This window comes from Macrosteles quadrilineatus, unplaced genomic scaffold (assembly GCF_028750875.1).
Source record: "Macrosteles quadrilineatus isolate MER2022 unplaced genomic scaffold, UCM_ALF_1.0 Scaffold_3__2_contigs__length_128488019, whole genome shotgun sequence".
NCBI classification, from domain to species: Eukaryota; Metazoa; Arthropoda; class Insecta; order Hemiptera; family Cicadellidae; genus Macrosteles; species Macrosteles quadrilineatus.
The window spans coordinates 1,539,814-1,556,974 of record NW_026542596.1 but is presented as its reverse complement, the minus strand read 5'-3'; the positions used below and the strand labels follow the sequence as shown (position 1 = coordinate 1,556,974).

At 35.7% G+C, this 17,161-nt stretch overlaps 1 protein-coding gene across 4 annotated transcripts in view; it reads right to left on the bottom strand.

Annotated features, from left to right (window-relative positions):
* LOC128988743 (uncharacterized protein DDB_G0287317-like) overlaps positions 1–17,161 on the bottom strand; it is a 37,599-nt gene that overhangs the window by 4,854 nt on the left and 15,584 nt on the right. The window contains exon 1 of one of the 4 annotated variants that reach the window (XM_054410342.1): positions 8,480–9,112. The exons of 1 other annotated variant lie outside the window; for it this stretch is intronic. In XM_054410342.1, coding sequence (XP_054266317.1) covers positions 8,516–9,082 — 567 coding nt within the window. In that variant the 5' untranslated portion in view covers positions 9,083–9,112 and the 3' untranslated portion in view covers positions 8,480–8,515. Of the gene's footprint in view, positions 1–1,703; positions 2,264–5,880; positions 6,405–8,479; positions 9,113–17,161 lie in introns of those variants that run through there. 2 more of the 4 variants (XM_054410343.1, XM_054410345.1) reach the window with 2 other exon arrangements.

The following is a 17,161-nucleotide window of genomic DNA, read 5'->3' as shown; positions in this document are numbered from 1 at the left end:
ATAGACACATTTTTATAAAATTGGGTAAATTTATTTGTTTTTTATCATACTATTATTATTTTATATACTATATTACCCTCCCTGTAGAGCAAAACCTAGGCACCAGTTAAACCTAACGTTATTAAATAGGTTTGTGAAAATCAAATCAAGCAAATGGAAATTAGCTTAGTCTGCAGGTTTGCTGAGGTGGGGGTATTTTTATTCATACTTTCATTTATTTTCTATTAATAGCAAATAAACTGGCATACTCTCTAAATCAATACGGTGTTTGCTATATTGTGGAAATATTGAAAAAACCACAATTTTTATCGGTCTTTGGAAAATTTATTTATTTTGATGGTCTGTATTTTGACCATTATTTACGCTACATACTTGCTGTTGGGCTTAAACTGTCACAAATTTATTCTTCTTTAATGTAATAATATACAATATTCGGTAAAATCAACGGTTCACGAGATTTAGTGAAAAACAACAGGAATTGCCATATTTTTTATATTTCGATAACAAGTGGCGCGCCCCGTGGCGAGCGGCAGCATCTCGAGGTGGATAACTTGGATTTTATGTTGTGGGCCCAATACTAACAACATATCCAAAAATCAGAACTACCCGACCTTTTGCACAGCAACTCCATATTTTCTGACAGATTTACTGGACTAATAGTGCCAGAGTGGTGTTCAACCTAAATTTTATTCACTGTATTTATGTCCGTAACATGACATGTAACGATGAGAGGTTCAGCTATGTACACGACCTAACAACTATACATAGTAGTAGACAATGCGCATAGCCGAATGACTAGACCACTTGTAGTGAGTGACACTGGTGACTTGGGTTGGTAGCAATGAGAGAGCAACGGCGGGCTCCCGCGTTGAAAACGATTCCATATAACACAATGCATATACGAACCGCTACCCGCCGGCGGTTTCTAAGTGCAAGCGGGTGAGTTTACAAACCTCCGCGGGTACCCGCAACTTCTGAGACCGCTCCTATTTGAATAAAAGCACCCATTTACGGCAATGCATTTATAAAACCGCGGCGTTATTTACAAAAATAGCATAAAACTAAGCTAACCACTAAGAGTTATTTTGAATTCTCGGAATTGTATATTGTACAATTGTTATAAGAATATATGGTATGTGTTTCGCAACAAGTCTAACTAAAGCATATTAAATTGGTTTACATTAACTTAATTTCTTCATTAGAAAATTATTCGGCTGAAATGCCAAAGTTTTGTCGTAGGTCATATTCGTCGTTTGGCTAATTTATCATACTCAGACAATTGGCATGCAATCTACTATAACATTATAAAGGGGTTGGTTGATTTAATTGATTGAATATAAGATAATTATATTCATTTGATATATTGAACTATAAGATATGCCTACATAGAGATTATGGTTAGGTTTTAATGACAATTCAAATCAAACTCACTTTTTTAAATCTCGAAACAATAATTATTAGGCTTAATATTCTTTCAATGTTTCTTCAATTTCTGGAAAACTAAAAGATTTAGTCGTATTGCAAACGTATTTGTATTGAATGTAATTCAAGTTAATTTTACCATACGTGTTGGATAAACTATCTAATATTTCAAACTCTCTGCAAGTAAACCACTCTCATGCAAATGTGCAAGTCAGTTTTGAATAGGCCTATGTAAACAATTAATAATAAAAACAATGTACTCACAAATATATTTCACAAACCTTGCTATTTTTATGCAGATGCCACGAACTCTGTCGCGAGTTTCTCCAGGCTTACAGGTTTTGGAAGGAGCGTATATCATTCGCCTTGTATAGCCTAAGAAATCTATATTTGGTATTTTTGGACTTATTCCATAATCGTCATATATTGATTCCTGTCCTTCGTCAGCTAGATTTTGAGAATCGGGAACACCCGTTGTTCCAGAGGATGAAGATGGTTCAGGAATATGTTTTTCGTTAGTACCAAAATAACTTGGTGTACTTGGTGGTGAATCTTCAATACGAAACCCATTGACAACTGGCTCCTCTAGACCGTTTTTGTTCCAGACGCGTTCTTCTTGTTTGTAAGAAGGGAACATCGGTGCAATCGTAGCTTCTGTTAGGGGAACTATGTTCCTTACACGTCTCACTAAATTGACCCCGTTACTTCCAGGTAGACACAACACTGCATTGCAAACAAACACGAAACTGTAACACTTCATTTTAACAAAAACTGTGGTAACAAGTAACAACCAATAACGTAACTATTATTAACTGGATTGACAGTTATTGACTGCCATAACCGCGACTAAATAACTGGTTTTATTCGCAGTTAATATTTATTTTCAAAGAGGTTAAGTCAAAGATCAAGTTCCAACGATAATGCACAACCCAAGGAGAGATTTGATACATATATTCTGTTATTTATAGTTGGTTTAAATATTTATATTAGGAGAGAACTCTGCCATAGAAGAAAGGGTGGGTTACAAAATCCATGTATCGTTCAAACTGTACATTTTGTGTATAGTTTGTCACTAATAAACGAGGTGCATACGATTCTTCATAATATTAAATTAACGCGATGACAATATAAACTGTATGCAGTAACGTATAAAACCTCTGTATGCAAATTTAAACATGGGCTTGAAACTACATCAGGCTTTTAGAAAACTACCCTTATATTTTTGGCTAAATTTTGTAATATTTTTGCTTTAAAAATTTCTTTAATTGCATTTCCGATTTTATTCTAAATCTAATCATCAAAATTAGGCCAAGGGGACACTCGCCTTTTGTGTTCTTTTAGAACTAGGTCTTAGTTTTTGAATGGACATGTTTTGTTGTTTGAGTTTTATTAACAAACCACTAAAACAAATATTTCTCTTGTCATACAATCGTAAAAACTGTAAAATAACCTATTTTATCAGTGTATTGTAAATAATTTACATTCATGAATCAATATTGTAAAAATTAATACTTTTCTAAGACTTCTTTAAAGAATACTCATCCAACATACATTTTTTAAACACGATTAAAACCATACATAAATGAAGTAGTTTGCATCACTAAACTCAAAAAAGTGTGCGTTGTAAAATGACTTTAGCTACGATTCGGGGTTATCACCTGCCTAAACGTTATGGTTGAAATACTAATCTCACTTCATTCTACACTCATCTTTCACTCAGATCTTGGTTAAAATTCATACCTATGTGGTGATCTCATCCAAAAATGTAATAGGGTAATATACTTCCATTGATAAAACATACATGATACTACTTAACATTTTTGTTAGTGTAATTTCACACCATTAGGGTGTGTAACAATGGACTTTTAAATCAGTGGCAAATGGCATCTGGTTCCAGAGTACTTGAAACCGATTCAGTCGGCACACAATAAGCTAAGTAATATATAATTGCCCAGTCAAGCAGTTTTGAGGGAGGTATATGGAATCGGCACTAATCTTTGATATTTCATTATAATAACAGCTTTACTATTCAACACAGAAAGAAAATCTATAACTTTTCTCGATTTCAATGTTCAGGTATATTATTGTGGTATCAATACGCATATTATGTCCAATATAAAAAATCAAGTAAAAATTCTCACCCTTTTTTTAAAAGTTTTGTCTCGCAAGTCACCGGAACTTCTTCCTGCACTTCCCACTTCTGTCCTTTCCACTGCCCGCACCACACCCCTTGGTCGGTGCTGATATGAACGCTCTCCCTCCGTCCTCTGGCACTGATTCTACAGGAGACGCCGTCGAAGACGTTGCTGAGTTATCCATTCTCATCCACTCTCTAACGTCACTTTCACCATCAAACTCCTCGAACTTGACCGTCGAAGTTGAAGTTCGAGACGATTTGAGGACATCTTCGATCACCTCGTCGTAGACCGGTAGCTCGGTTGTGGTTGTAGTGGTTGTTCCCAGGATTATGTCCTTAACTCGCTGCAGAAGCTTGAGCCCGTCACTTCCACACAAGAGGGACACCACCAAAACCAACTGGAGACGAACGTGCATTTCTCTGTTGTAATAGTTAACACCACTCTGATAGTTGGGGTCTCGCAATCTGGCCTACTTGGACCGAGGTCACTTTTGTTTTCAGATGTAAAGTAGGGCGACTGATAAGTCTTTTTTAAGCTTTAGATGAAACTTATTTGCACACGGCGTTGTTGTGAAATGTCTAAAGGATTGTAGCGCCATATAGATCCGTTTGGTAGAATATACAGGGCGATTATTCTGTTAGAGGCTTTTCGACTTTTAACTGCAAATACCACTGCAAGCGGCCCTTACTCTCAAGAATCTGTAATAACTGTAATTATCGATAAGAAAATTCGGTTAAATCTCAATATTAAGTAATCACGGTAGTTAATATATTTTTAGTACATCTCCACCATGTCATGTTAGCAATAGTGTGCTGATACAGTTTTCAATTTGTAATATATTTATTTGTATCACGATTTGAATATCAAAATGTTAAGGATTATTTCTATGGAGGTGTCCCACAACCACCAACACACAACCAGAACCATTGCTTTATTCACCATGTAAAAACGTCATGATGTCGAAATTTGAATTTTAGATTTGTATAACGTGCGATGTAACATGTGAAGCCATGTTCAATTTCCCCGTGTACAAAGTGACAAGAAAAAGTCTGGAAACGGCTTAATATCTTTTTATCTAAATTCGTTAAAAATTCAAACCTTTCACATTAACTTACATGTATGAAAACTACTTTTTGCAAGCATTACAATTTTTTGTCCTCTACCAGGGGACGACCCATGAGGAGTAGGTACTTAATCTCAAATGCAAGCATAGGTTAGTATGCACATCATTTTAAAGGTCTGGTCAAGTGGAGTTCATTACCGAAAACTAGGTCTCAAAAGGTTCATCCGTTACAATATGGCAGCTGTCCAAAGTTCCTGTGGAATATACCTGAACAGGCCTTAGTATTGGTAAATACTAGTATTCAACATTAGCTTGAAAGCTGAAATTGTAATTTAAACTCAACTTGCTCATTGACTAATACTATTCAATATTTAAAACAAATTTAACCGGGTTTCAGCTTTTCCGGCTTATGTTACTACGAGTTTCGACCAATACTGTACTAAGGCCTGTGCAGGTATATTCCACTAGAACTTTGGACAGCTGCCATTTTGTAACGGATGAACCTTTTGAGACGCGGATTCAGGTAATGAACTCCACTTGACCAGCCCTTTAAAATGATGTGGATACCAACCTATGCTTACATTACAGAATAAGTACCTACTCCTCATGGGTCGTCCCCACCTGGTGGAGGTCAAAAAATGGCAATGCTTGCAAAAAGTAGTTTTCATACATATAATTTGATGTGAAGGATTTGAATTTTCTAACGGATTTAGTTAAAAAGATATTAAGCCGTTTCCAGACTTTTTTGTCACCCTGTATACTTAGAAATATTTTTATGATTCAATTACTCTAATAAGTTTTGAAGTTGTATTTATTTAAACTTAACATTATGCATCAGTTTGGCATTAGCATTAGAATCATTTTTGTAAAGTTATGCCAGTGGCCATGTTTTAAAAGCAACGTTCAAGCAAAATTCGGGCTTAAAGTTAACCACAAACTACGTTGAAGATTGCTTGGTGGAATCAATTTTTACATTAGTCAAATCTCTTACCACCAAATTCTTGCTATAACAGGTTTCATATTAAGAAAGCTTAGCAATTCCGATAGCATCAAAATCTCTGGGAGTCGGTGGTACTAGAAGTATGTTTCACTAAACGCGTTTGGAATTAAGTCGATATCGTTATTTTATTTAAAACATTCCAACAACACAGCAATAATCTTCAAATGTGAAGAAATGTAAAGAAAGTAAACAATGAAGAATGAAACAATGCATAGAAACAGCTACTCTGCTGTTCTATGAGATGAAGACTAAGATACCTGTCAAGCAATGTCTCTGCATTCTCCGTCACTTCTCATCTGACCACTAGGACAGTCCCGGTCTGGGGCGTCCGCCACAACCTTGTCTTCGTCCTCCGTAGTTGCCTCTGAAGACGCGGGTGTCGTGGTCGTAGTTGTGACGTCACCAGTCGAGAGTTGCGTCATCACTTGACTATCAGAAATAATTCCGGTGCTAGTCTGTGGTCTCTGAGTACTTTCGGTCAAAACACTTTCGTCACGGAAAAACTCGGAGTATTCCGGATATCCGGGAAACCTGAATTGATTTAAGAACCTCTGATTGAATTTCGGGCCATACTTCAATTCATCGGCGATCGTGAACTTCCTCGGTAGTGGAGGGTATGCCTTCGGACTCTGGAAGTGGCCGTGGCCGAAACTACCCGAGTGGTAACCGAAATGTCCTGAATGGTAACCGTAACCGGGGTAAAAGTATTGCGACACTGTGTCGTAAACTTGTAAAAGGAGCACTAACAGTAGAACTTTATACTTCATGGCAACCGCGAGAATGTTACTTGCCGATTGGCGACGAAAGTAGAGTTTGATAATCAATAATTAGAACGGACAAGCCTTGGTCAACTTTCTGACGAGGTCGACCTGTCACAGAATACGGTAAAAGGGAATTAGTAGACCAGAAGTGGGAGAACATAAGTGCGGACATTAAACACAGATGTACGTTAATCAGTCTTATATGTAATAAAACATAACTTGAAGGCCCTAAAACCTTTGTAGGTTGTTTGTTGTTTAGTGAGTCGGTGGCTCAGTCGGTAGCGTAGCGGATTTCGGGCCCAAGGCAGCGATGTCGTGGGTTCGGATCCTGGTCACTGCCACTAAAATTTATCAGTACAGTTTACCTTTGTACTGCACCGGCTCACTCCTTGCTTTGCTGTAAACGATCCACCCACGGGCGCTAGTCTATGTGGACGGGCAAATGCAAGGTTAAAAGAGGCCGCCAACCTCTTAAAAAAATTTGCAATAAATGGTGTTACAGAATATAATACTCTTACGAATATACTGAAAAGATAAAATAGATATGTTGCATAAATGTGACCCTAACAAGCTATATAATAATTAGTTTGTTTCAATTACTCACTATTGTCATAGATGAAGTCTATTGTACTTTAAAAACTTAAATAAAATTACAATTTACGTAGGTACACCATTATAACATGCATTTTGGATTCATGTGAGGACTCCCATTATTTCCATATAAAAATGCTATTTCATTATTCATTCGCTGCTTTTATAGTTTCGCATACAACTCTTTTACTAAAGGAACATTCAACTGGTCTTAGTGAGTTGCACTACTATTCAAGGGATCACAATCTATTTTACTCCCAAACTTATTTCACATTAAAAGGCGCTGAAAAAAACATTACCTAAGAAAGACGAACCAAACTCTTCAATTTCAGTGAATATGTTAGGGGTTGGACCCGTTACCTCTCGCAAATAAAGTTAGAGGCGCTTACCATTAAACAAGCAAGACCACACGTATTGATATGTTGAAGTAGGAACTAGGGTACCCTTGCATACTCCATTGTTGCTAATTTGCCCTTTCGGACAGTCCAGGACAAGACATGAGCTAAGCCGTAAGATATCGGAGATTACTTCATCGAGTCCAGATTCAACAAATGTAGGTGCATCAGTTGAAGTTGGTTCCTTTTTTGTTATGTTTGTCGCTTGTCCAATGAACAGACACCACTTTCAACACCAAAGCCGTCATTTTACCCTGCCTTCATCAAAAACCAGTTCCTCGACGTTCCTCCCCCCACTGTACTTGACCTTGCGTAGGTAAATTACATTTGTTTTACGAGAATGAGATATTCATTATTCTCCTAGATTGGTTAATTGATTAGCATGTATGTTATAAATATGTTCAAGCATCACTGGACTGAAACGTAGAATTGAAGGTCTTTGTTTAAGAGTTTGCTGAACTCAGTAAGTAATTGTCCTATACACTGCATCTGTTTATCCATGTATTAATCTCTTATGTTACTTAACTCTATCTATCTAACTGAAAAACTGCATGCAATCACTCAAAATGTATTTTTGTTTTAAGGGCTGTCCCCACATAAAAAAGAAAAGGGGAAAGATAAACATTTTATCTAGTTTTAAACATTCCAATATTAATATGGCAATACAGTTTAGTCAATCGGATTCGGCGGAACAAGTAACAGCAACGAAGTAACTAAAAATTAGGGAGTTAATTGGCGAATGGCAAATATAAAAGGTCACTTCGATTAAACCAATACCGATTCTGAATTTAATTGCCATTTGTCATTAGGCCATAAATTGAATATCTTATTATTAAAGTTTGACATTAGATAGAAACAAAACCAGATGTGGTATTTTACACTTAGCTAACACTGAAAATAAAGACGGAATCGTTGAAACACTAATAAAATAAAGAGTTTTAGGTATTATAATTGATTAAGAGGATCATTGATATAATTAAAACAAAATTGTCTTATGTAAAAATCTGGTTTCAATCGCCATATTGGTTTAACCAGAAAATACAAACATTCAATAAGTAATGCAACAATAAGAACTGTATGGCTACTAAACGTATAATAGTAAGCAATACCTGTATATAAATCAATCCCTAGATTCTTCTGTTTTTCTATTCGTCTTTTTTTGGTGGGTACGAATCCTCTTTAGCGGGATCTAACGTTGCAAAAATCTCCTCCAATAGTTGATCAACTTCAGCATCACTGATAGTCGTAGCCTCTATTGAAGTAGGTTTTGTGACTGCTTGAGTTTGTTTGATTTTTTCTAAAGAATCATTTGCCTCTTGTTTATCCCAAGTTGGTTGGTAATCCTTTTCTCCGATCGCTTCTTCTTTCTCGCCAGTTTGTTCAGTCTCCTCCTGTGGCATTTCTTGGACTTTATCCGGCTTTGGCTTCACAAAATCCACTTCTGAATTCTCTTTGTTTCCTAGTAATGTCTGAATTCGCTTTTTGGTTTCATTCTTGATTTTCTCTCTGGTCTCCGCGAGGCCGGAGATGATTCCGCCCACGACTTGTTGTGCGGTTTGTTGGCCTTGAGTGAAGATTGTCAGAGGTCCCTTCGGTGGATTGTCTGCCTGGGGAGACGACGTTGGGAGCAAACCAGCGAAGAAACCTTGTGGTATCGCTTGTACGATGCACGCACACCACAATAACACAACACTCAACGCCAAACACTTCATTTCGTCCCGCACTCTCCACACTTCTGTGCGGACGTTGAGGAAAGAACCAGTTTGGAGATTTTCCTCCCTCCACTGACCTTGACAAGGTCATACGATATGTTTGTTGCACGACATTGATTATCCTCTACAAATTCCACTTTGATTAGCTTATAGAAGGAGACATGATTTTTTCGCTTCCTGGTCTTTGAATAAATAAATCGTTTATATTTTCCGTATGTGTTTTGGCTGGTCGTTTTGTCAATCTTCTTCATTAGGAAAAAGTGGATTCGTCGCGGTGAGATGTTTTCCATAATAAACACGTTACAGTTTGGATAAAGCCTCTTTGTTATTTTATTGTATATGTAAGTAGAAGTTTGTTGTTGTTTCGAAATGATCAAGGGGAATCAAGGGAATGAAGATTTGACTTTACCTAATGTAATAACGTGTCTATAATAGAAACAGAAAATAAATTGTGTATAAGCATATCTACGGATACATAGGGAAGACATGTGTCTTCAACCAAATGTTTTGGTGATAAAACCCAAAACTACCTGCGGTGAATAGTCTACCCAGGATCGGCTGGGACGGTGACGTCGTCCTGTAATCCAGCTACAAGGAGGTCACGAATTGTGGATATTTAAAGGCATACACTGTGGATGCGATACTCTCTGGTTATCGTGGATTAACGTCCGCACTACAACTATCCGCAGTACCATCCTGATAATTATAAAACATTTTTAATCACAAGGAAAAATGTGGTTCAGATACCACTATAAACTGTAGGTCCCTTAGTTACCATTGGCTGTATGGGCTGTTAATTAACAGCCGTGTCTAAGGAACATGTCGGCCTTAGTCACTAACAAGACTACAAGATCACGGCACTCATCCTACACACATCTCCATCCATACTTGGCTTAAAGTACCTACATTGGTATGGTCACCATTTCATAAGAAAGTATTAAATTATTAAGTTTGTTGTCATTATTTAACACATATTTATTAATTTCATTTGCTTCGTCTTTGTTTATCTCCATTAAAAAAACCTTGATAGTTGATAAAATAAAGACAACGAAATATATACAGAAAATCAAAACAAATGGATGAAATTACAATAACATGTTTTATTTAGAGCGTGGGGTAAAAAATTGAGAGACTGTACATTATATACTTAGAAACATGGGAATTGTTTTGTATAGCTCATTTAAAACAGTTTTTATTGGAAAAATACAAAAAAGATTGCTGTAACAACATTTTATATCAAACTATCTTAACTATTTCCACGTGCTCTCCATGGTTTGCCCACCACGTTTGTAGTCTGATTTTTACCTCAGACCATGTTTTTCTTAGCATTGCTGGAACGAGTTATACTTTCAATACAAAATAACCTCTCTAACTCTTATTTTTTTTAACACCCACACTCTGTCCTTGACATAGCCTCAGAAAAATTTCTAAATTTGTAATGTCTCGAGAACGTAGAGGCCAAAGAACTGGACCATCCTGTCCAATCCAACGACTAGGAAACTATAGTTTGGCCGCTTAGAAAACGACCTGCGCGCTAATGCTAAACCAATGCTGGAGGAGGTCGCTTTCTAAGCGGCCGAACTATAGCTTACTACTTACTTAACTTATGGCCAGTTTAATGTTTGATTATTAAAAATGCCATAGGTACACAGCTAATGTAGAAAGGCCGATTGTTGGCCAGCTGACAATACCACAGCACAAGGCATTGGGATGAAAACACAACTTACACTCACAGTTCATGTAATTTTTACAGCCTTGATATAACATCTTTCATTAATACCTACTAACATCCTTATAATACGTGAAGGTGATTTCTACGAAACACTACTCCTCCGTTAATAATGGACCAATTCACCAATTCCTGTAATAAAAGTCCTCGGACTTTGCCCATCAGGCTATCAAAATCCCAGTGTATTTCTTTATTATGAAGAAAATATTTTGTGTACTCAAACAGACGAATAATTTGTATTAATTACAGCTGTTTATAGTAAACACATGATACACACAAGAGCGTTAGTTTTCAGAGTGAGTTCGTTTTCAGTTTCGATAACTGGATTGATTACATTTTCTTTCAGTTTACTCTTTTAAGTCATCATCATGACTGTTATTCGTTTTGAAATAACGCCTGCAATAGTTTGCAATTGCTCGAATTCGAGAAACAGGTGCACTAGTTTTTATAATTATTGTTTTGAAGTTACTGTGTAAAACTGTTTTGAATTTTCTATTTTATGAAACAATTCCCATGTTTCTAAGTTGCTTCGTTATATGGTAATTTAATCTTAAAATTGGTCCAATAATTTATGACTACCCTGTATTTTTTGTCGAGTTTTCAACCACTGGACGAAATCTAGTCTGTGTTATTATCTACATCTATACTTATTTAATACGCAAGCAAGTTTTTTGTGACAATTACTCCTCCAAAACTACTGAACTGATTGACATGTTTTTGGTGTCATTGGAAAGAGCGTAACGTGAAGTTGTGCAGGAAACTTTCTTTTTAGGGAAATAATGAGAGAGTGAAGCCATGGAGCCCTTTAAAGTTTCGTATTTCTCCATAAGATTTGGAAACAAAAATTGTTATGAAACTCCAGCTGTTGTCACAAATCAAAAGTGAGAAGAAGAGCATATGATAATTGTAAACAGTCAATAAGTTTGCTAATTTAACAGTTTGCGCTGACTTGGTTGAAATTCGTTTTAACATAACGCCTGTAATACTTAGCAATTGCTCGAATTCGAGCAACAGGGACACTAGTATTTTAATATTACTGCACTTATTAATAAATTTGGGGCAATTAGGTGTCATGTATACACTCAATGCCTGTGTATACTCAATGGGGCTTATTTATTTCATAGATTAAAAACATGAAATCTATCCATGTAAAATCAATTTTCTGTCTGTAAAAACTGCGTATTTAGACTTAAATCAAACACTTTCTAAAAAGATGCATGGTACTGCATGGACTGTAAAGTTAGTTAAAATCTCATCTATTAATTTACCAAAGATCATAATAAATTGCAATACCTGGTAAAAGGAAGTTAAAATCTCTCCCTGCATTTTCCCTCAGAATCTCTTTGATATCCCTCTTCACACTTTAAAGTGGGTGCGGTGAAAATTGACGTTATAGAACCTTGGACATTACAATCATCAGAGTTGCAGTCTGTTGAGGAATCAGTTGTTGGATCTGGTTCCGAAGAGCCTTCATCATCTTGACAATCAACCACACACAGCAGCAAAAGAGGCAACAGAACACTGACGCAAATGACTCCCTTCATAGCGAACACTGATGAGAGAACTACCGTAAGGCCGGAAGGTGCAAATAACCCAACAACAGGATGTAATGTAATTGTTGATGGCCTGATATCACATAAGGATAACATCCCAAAAAATTAATTTACTCATATCTAAAATATGACATTGTAGAATTAATTTCCGTATTTGTATTTGTATCTGTATCTGTTAATCTTCAAGAGTTGTATAGCTATCTCAATTATGTTATGATTGGATTGGTTGTGATCAACACAAACTAAATTATTCATGTCTTCTGGAATAATTTACATCGTGCTGTGCCTCGTGGTCGTCTAATTTTCTAGGTCTAATTTTTTGTGGAAACAAATGTAGTTTAAATTGGTTTTATTTACATTTATTTACATTTACTTTATTTTTTCAATGGCTGCACATGTAAAGCCGAAAATAACTTTTTCCATTTAATTTCAAATAACAACACTGCACCTACCTGCTGACGAAATGAGAGTAATCAGATGTGTCTAGTTCAACGATCACTTAATGTGATCGATGGTCTAGTTACACTGTAGTTATCTGGAAAACTTATAGGGGAACATCGATACCTTCTGCCTTCTCGCCCTAGACTTAAAATCATAGATTAGTTTGTTCTTCTAAGCCAGTCTCTAGCCAGTAGAAATGTTTCTAACATTCAATTTTTTTATTATTTTAAATTGAATTCCCGTATCACCTATCTTGATGGATTCAATTAGTTCAAAGTATACCAAATAAACTTTAGGCGAGTATGACGTTGCTATACATGTATTTATAATGTTGATGGCAATAAATGGATTTGATTTGAAGAATGCATTAAAATACCCCCACTGCAGCACACCTGACAAATAAGCGAATTTCAATTTGCCTAAATTGATTTTAAATGAATCTATAAACTTAAAATTTATTTTTAACGAGGACCTAGGTTAGCTGCTACAAGGAAACTAATAAAGTGTGTGTTTTTTGTTTTTTTTTTTATATATCAATAGCTTAGTATAAAATGAACAAATCCGCTAAGTTTGATCAAAATATATCTATAAACAAGCCAACTACAACATTTTTACAATATTCTCCTAAGAATTCCCTATAATATTCTCCTATAATAATGACATTGGTGGGAATTGTAAATGGACATGGAATTTTTTTTTAATTTTCTCCTTAACCACACTTGTACAAAAACACTTTGATATACTAAATTATTTGTTTTTTAAGCTCTTTAAAAGGTCTGGAGAAAATTTTATAAATTTTGTTTTTAAGGGTCAAAATTGGAAAAACCCCATTCCTATGGTCCGATCATGCTGGTTCGCGAACTCATTCAAGTTTATCCCGCGTTACACCTTCAAACGAAATTTTATCAAAATTGGACGAAAATTATTTAAGTTATCGTCTGGATGGACACAAACACATATACATATTCATATATAAAAATTTGAACGAATGGTGTTTTTGGCCTCTGGGGACATCAACATGAAAAAGTAAATCGGTCGCAGGCCTAGGTCTTACCGTGAGACATACGGTAATAGCTTCTTTCCTATAGGGAAATTTGCTAAAACTACAATTCATAACATAATTTAATACCTATTATACCATATTTATTATATAATATTATATATTTAATCCTATTAACCTATTATATTTAACCTATTATATTATATCTTGATTATATATTTAATATAAGTCGGACTTTAAAAGTGAGAAAATGTGCGGTTCATACACGCGACTCAGGTTGTTCTTTTGTAATGTGAAGTACCTCTACAGACCATCAACGCATAGATTAAAACAGTCATTTCGTCTCCAGTACACCAAAGATATATTATATAACTGTATAAACATTTGGATACACAAAAATAGGCCATTACTTTACGAACGCTATTTATTCTTGTAACTTACACTTTGCAAACCGTTGAGAACTCCTAGACTTCTCTGGAAAATCAGGAAATACGTTCGTCAAAATCCTTTCGGCCTGTTGACCTCTCTACACTCCCTGTCGGTGAAGTCGTACTCAAACCCCGGAGGACATTGTATCGGAGGAGAGTTAGCTACAAACCTCTGGGAGAAAGATCTTTTCGGCCTGTTGACCTCTCTACACTCCCTTTCGGTGAAGTCGTACTCAAACCCCGGAGGACATTGTATCGGAGGAGAGTTAGCTACAAACCTCTTGGAGTCCCGAGCAGGAGCGCTGTTTGGGACACTCAAATTCTCTTCATAGTCCTGAGCAAAAACGCACACAGCTACGAGGAGCACAAGTGAAACAAAAACTGACTTCATCGTACAAGTCGATGTGAAAGTCAAAGACAGAATGAGAGCTTCATTGTTGACTTTTTATTTAAAGCGTTCAACAAGAATGCTCAACGATTATAAATTTTGATTTAGATATTTTGTTACAATTCTTTTGGAACGAACACAAAGCGGTAATTTACTTATTGTAAATAATTGTATGAACAGACAATGCTTTGTCAAACTAAATTAGGCGTTTTACTACAAACCGAGGCACACAGTAGGAGTTTTATTGTCCGTGAAATCATTCTTAAGCAGTCAATTAAGTTTTTCTTAAAGAAGAATGACATGGAATAAATTATAACTTGGTGCTCACTAAATTCTCGAGCGCAAAAATTATTTGCTTTATGATTTAAAACGAACTCATACTTTATCGTGCGTATCAAATGGTTGTTTTCATTTTAAATCGGAAACAAAACTAATAATATCTTAACGGGGATTAAAAACACTCCAAAAGTGCAAAACATGATATACCTAGATTTAGGCCTAAGTAGTTTTTAGCGAATTATTTTAAACATAAAGAAGCTGTAAAGAAACGAGGTTTGACGGTACCTACTTTTAATCAACGGGCTGAAGGATTAGTTAAAAGACGTTACCGTTAGCAGATGTCGTGGTCACATCATATTTCATTTAAATTCCACACTGAAAATAGTAGTTAAATAGTATTTTTTATAAAATAAACTGGTTGTCATATTGCTCAACTTTTTTTTAGAAACCCGTTTTATTAAAGACTAAATCCTTTAAATTTTGTATTTAAAGAAAAATATTTGTGTTTTGCCAAAGCTGTAATAAAATAAGTATATGCCTACCTATCTTACTTTACAAAACAGTTAAACAAAATTTTAAATTTTTCCTTAAAGCATTTGGGAATAAGCCAAACACAGTTAACTAATATACTTATTGAATTACAAAAACAAATATTTTAATAACTGTATGAAATAACCATAAAAAATATTATGAGAAAAATTAAGGTGATGCGATACTTCTATTACGACAAAAAAGCTACTCAATACTCACTGACTACAAAGTTCATATGTTACGTAAAAAAGAAAGGGGTGTATTTATTATTATGTTTACTAAATTCTCCATTATAATTACACTTTATAAAGCATGTATTAGTAAGTGTTATTGTAGGTTACGTCTAGGAGGCACTGACGACGCCCAATGTAGACTCTTGCCATTTAAAAAAAATTCGTTACTTGTATTTATTTGCACCCACATTTATAGTAATTTATATTTCACTATTGTATATATAGATAATACTAACCATACAATACTGTATTGTGTACGTGCTATAAACTGTTAAAATTGGCCAAATACAGACAAACCGATTTACACACGACTTACTAAACTAAATTAATCAGAAAATTTCATAGATATGCAATGGCTACTATGAGAGGTTTTCCAAGTGCCATTCAATTACCATTTTGTCATAAATCTTTGGATACACAACTGCAAGGATTCCTAACTATTAATTTATGGAGAGTAGGGTCGTCATTACATAAGAAAGTATTAAAGTAATGAAGATAAGAGATTATGATTAAAATGTACTACCCTCAGCCCATAGACATATAGAATAAATATAGACTGTCAAAGGAAGGTTCCGGAGCCCACCGCTAGGAGTGCCGTGTAGTTACGGCGCACACCGCTGCAGGCGAGGAGCAGGAGCCATATGCAAATGCAACCAGCAGACGCTGCAGCGGTGTTCGCCGTAACTACACGGCAAACCTAGCGGTGGATACCAGGACTTATGCTAATCACAGCACAGCTGACGGTCTATATTTATTCTATTTGTCTATGCCTCAACTTTCTGTAACCATAGACTAAAAAGTAACTTTAATACCGTAAATTCGCGTGGACAATTCACTTCCTAGAACGCTAAACTCCAGCCCGGAACCGTTTCACATTACTTAAGGCTAGACCTAGGCTTAGAGGGTCGTGGCATTATCACATAGATGAAAACACAGAGAGTTTTGCAGAATACGAACCAGAGATCTCGGTGACGGAAGTATTGTGCTCCACAACTATACCAACTTGTTCACTCTCCCAGGGACTACATTGATAAGATGACAAGTAAACAAGACTACAATTTTGGATGAAAAGCTGGTTTCCCGTCTCGAACTACCAATGCATGGTTTATAATACCAAAACATAACCACTAGCCTATTATTTTATGTGACTAAGATCAAGCATGTTTATATCCGCATGTATTAAGCCAAAGGGGAAGATTTATCAAATTAAAATGTGTTTTGGATAGATAACATTTTCACCAAATAAAACTCTCAGAGTATACTAATGATCCTCAGATACCCTTATTCTCTAATACAAGCAAATTCTGTTTGTCTGTCTGTCTCTAATATATCTCTGGAAATCCAGCGAAAAGATTGTTATTACATTTTGGAATTAGGGACTTGTAGCCTTAAAAACGTGATTGTTGTAGACAGCCACTACCTCAAGAAAATTCGTGTTTTTCAATGCAACTCATTTGAAAATAATAAAAAAAATTTCATTTGCCTTACGTGTTGCCA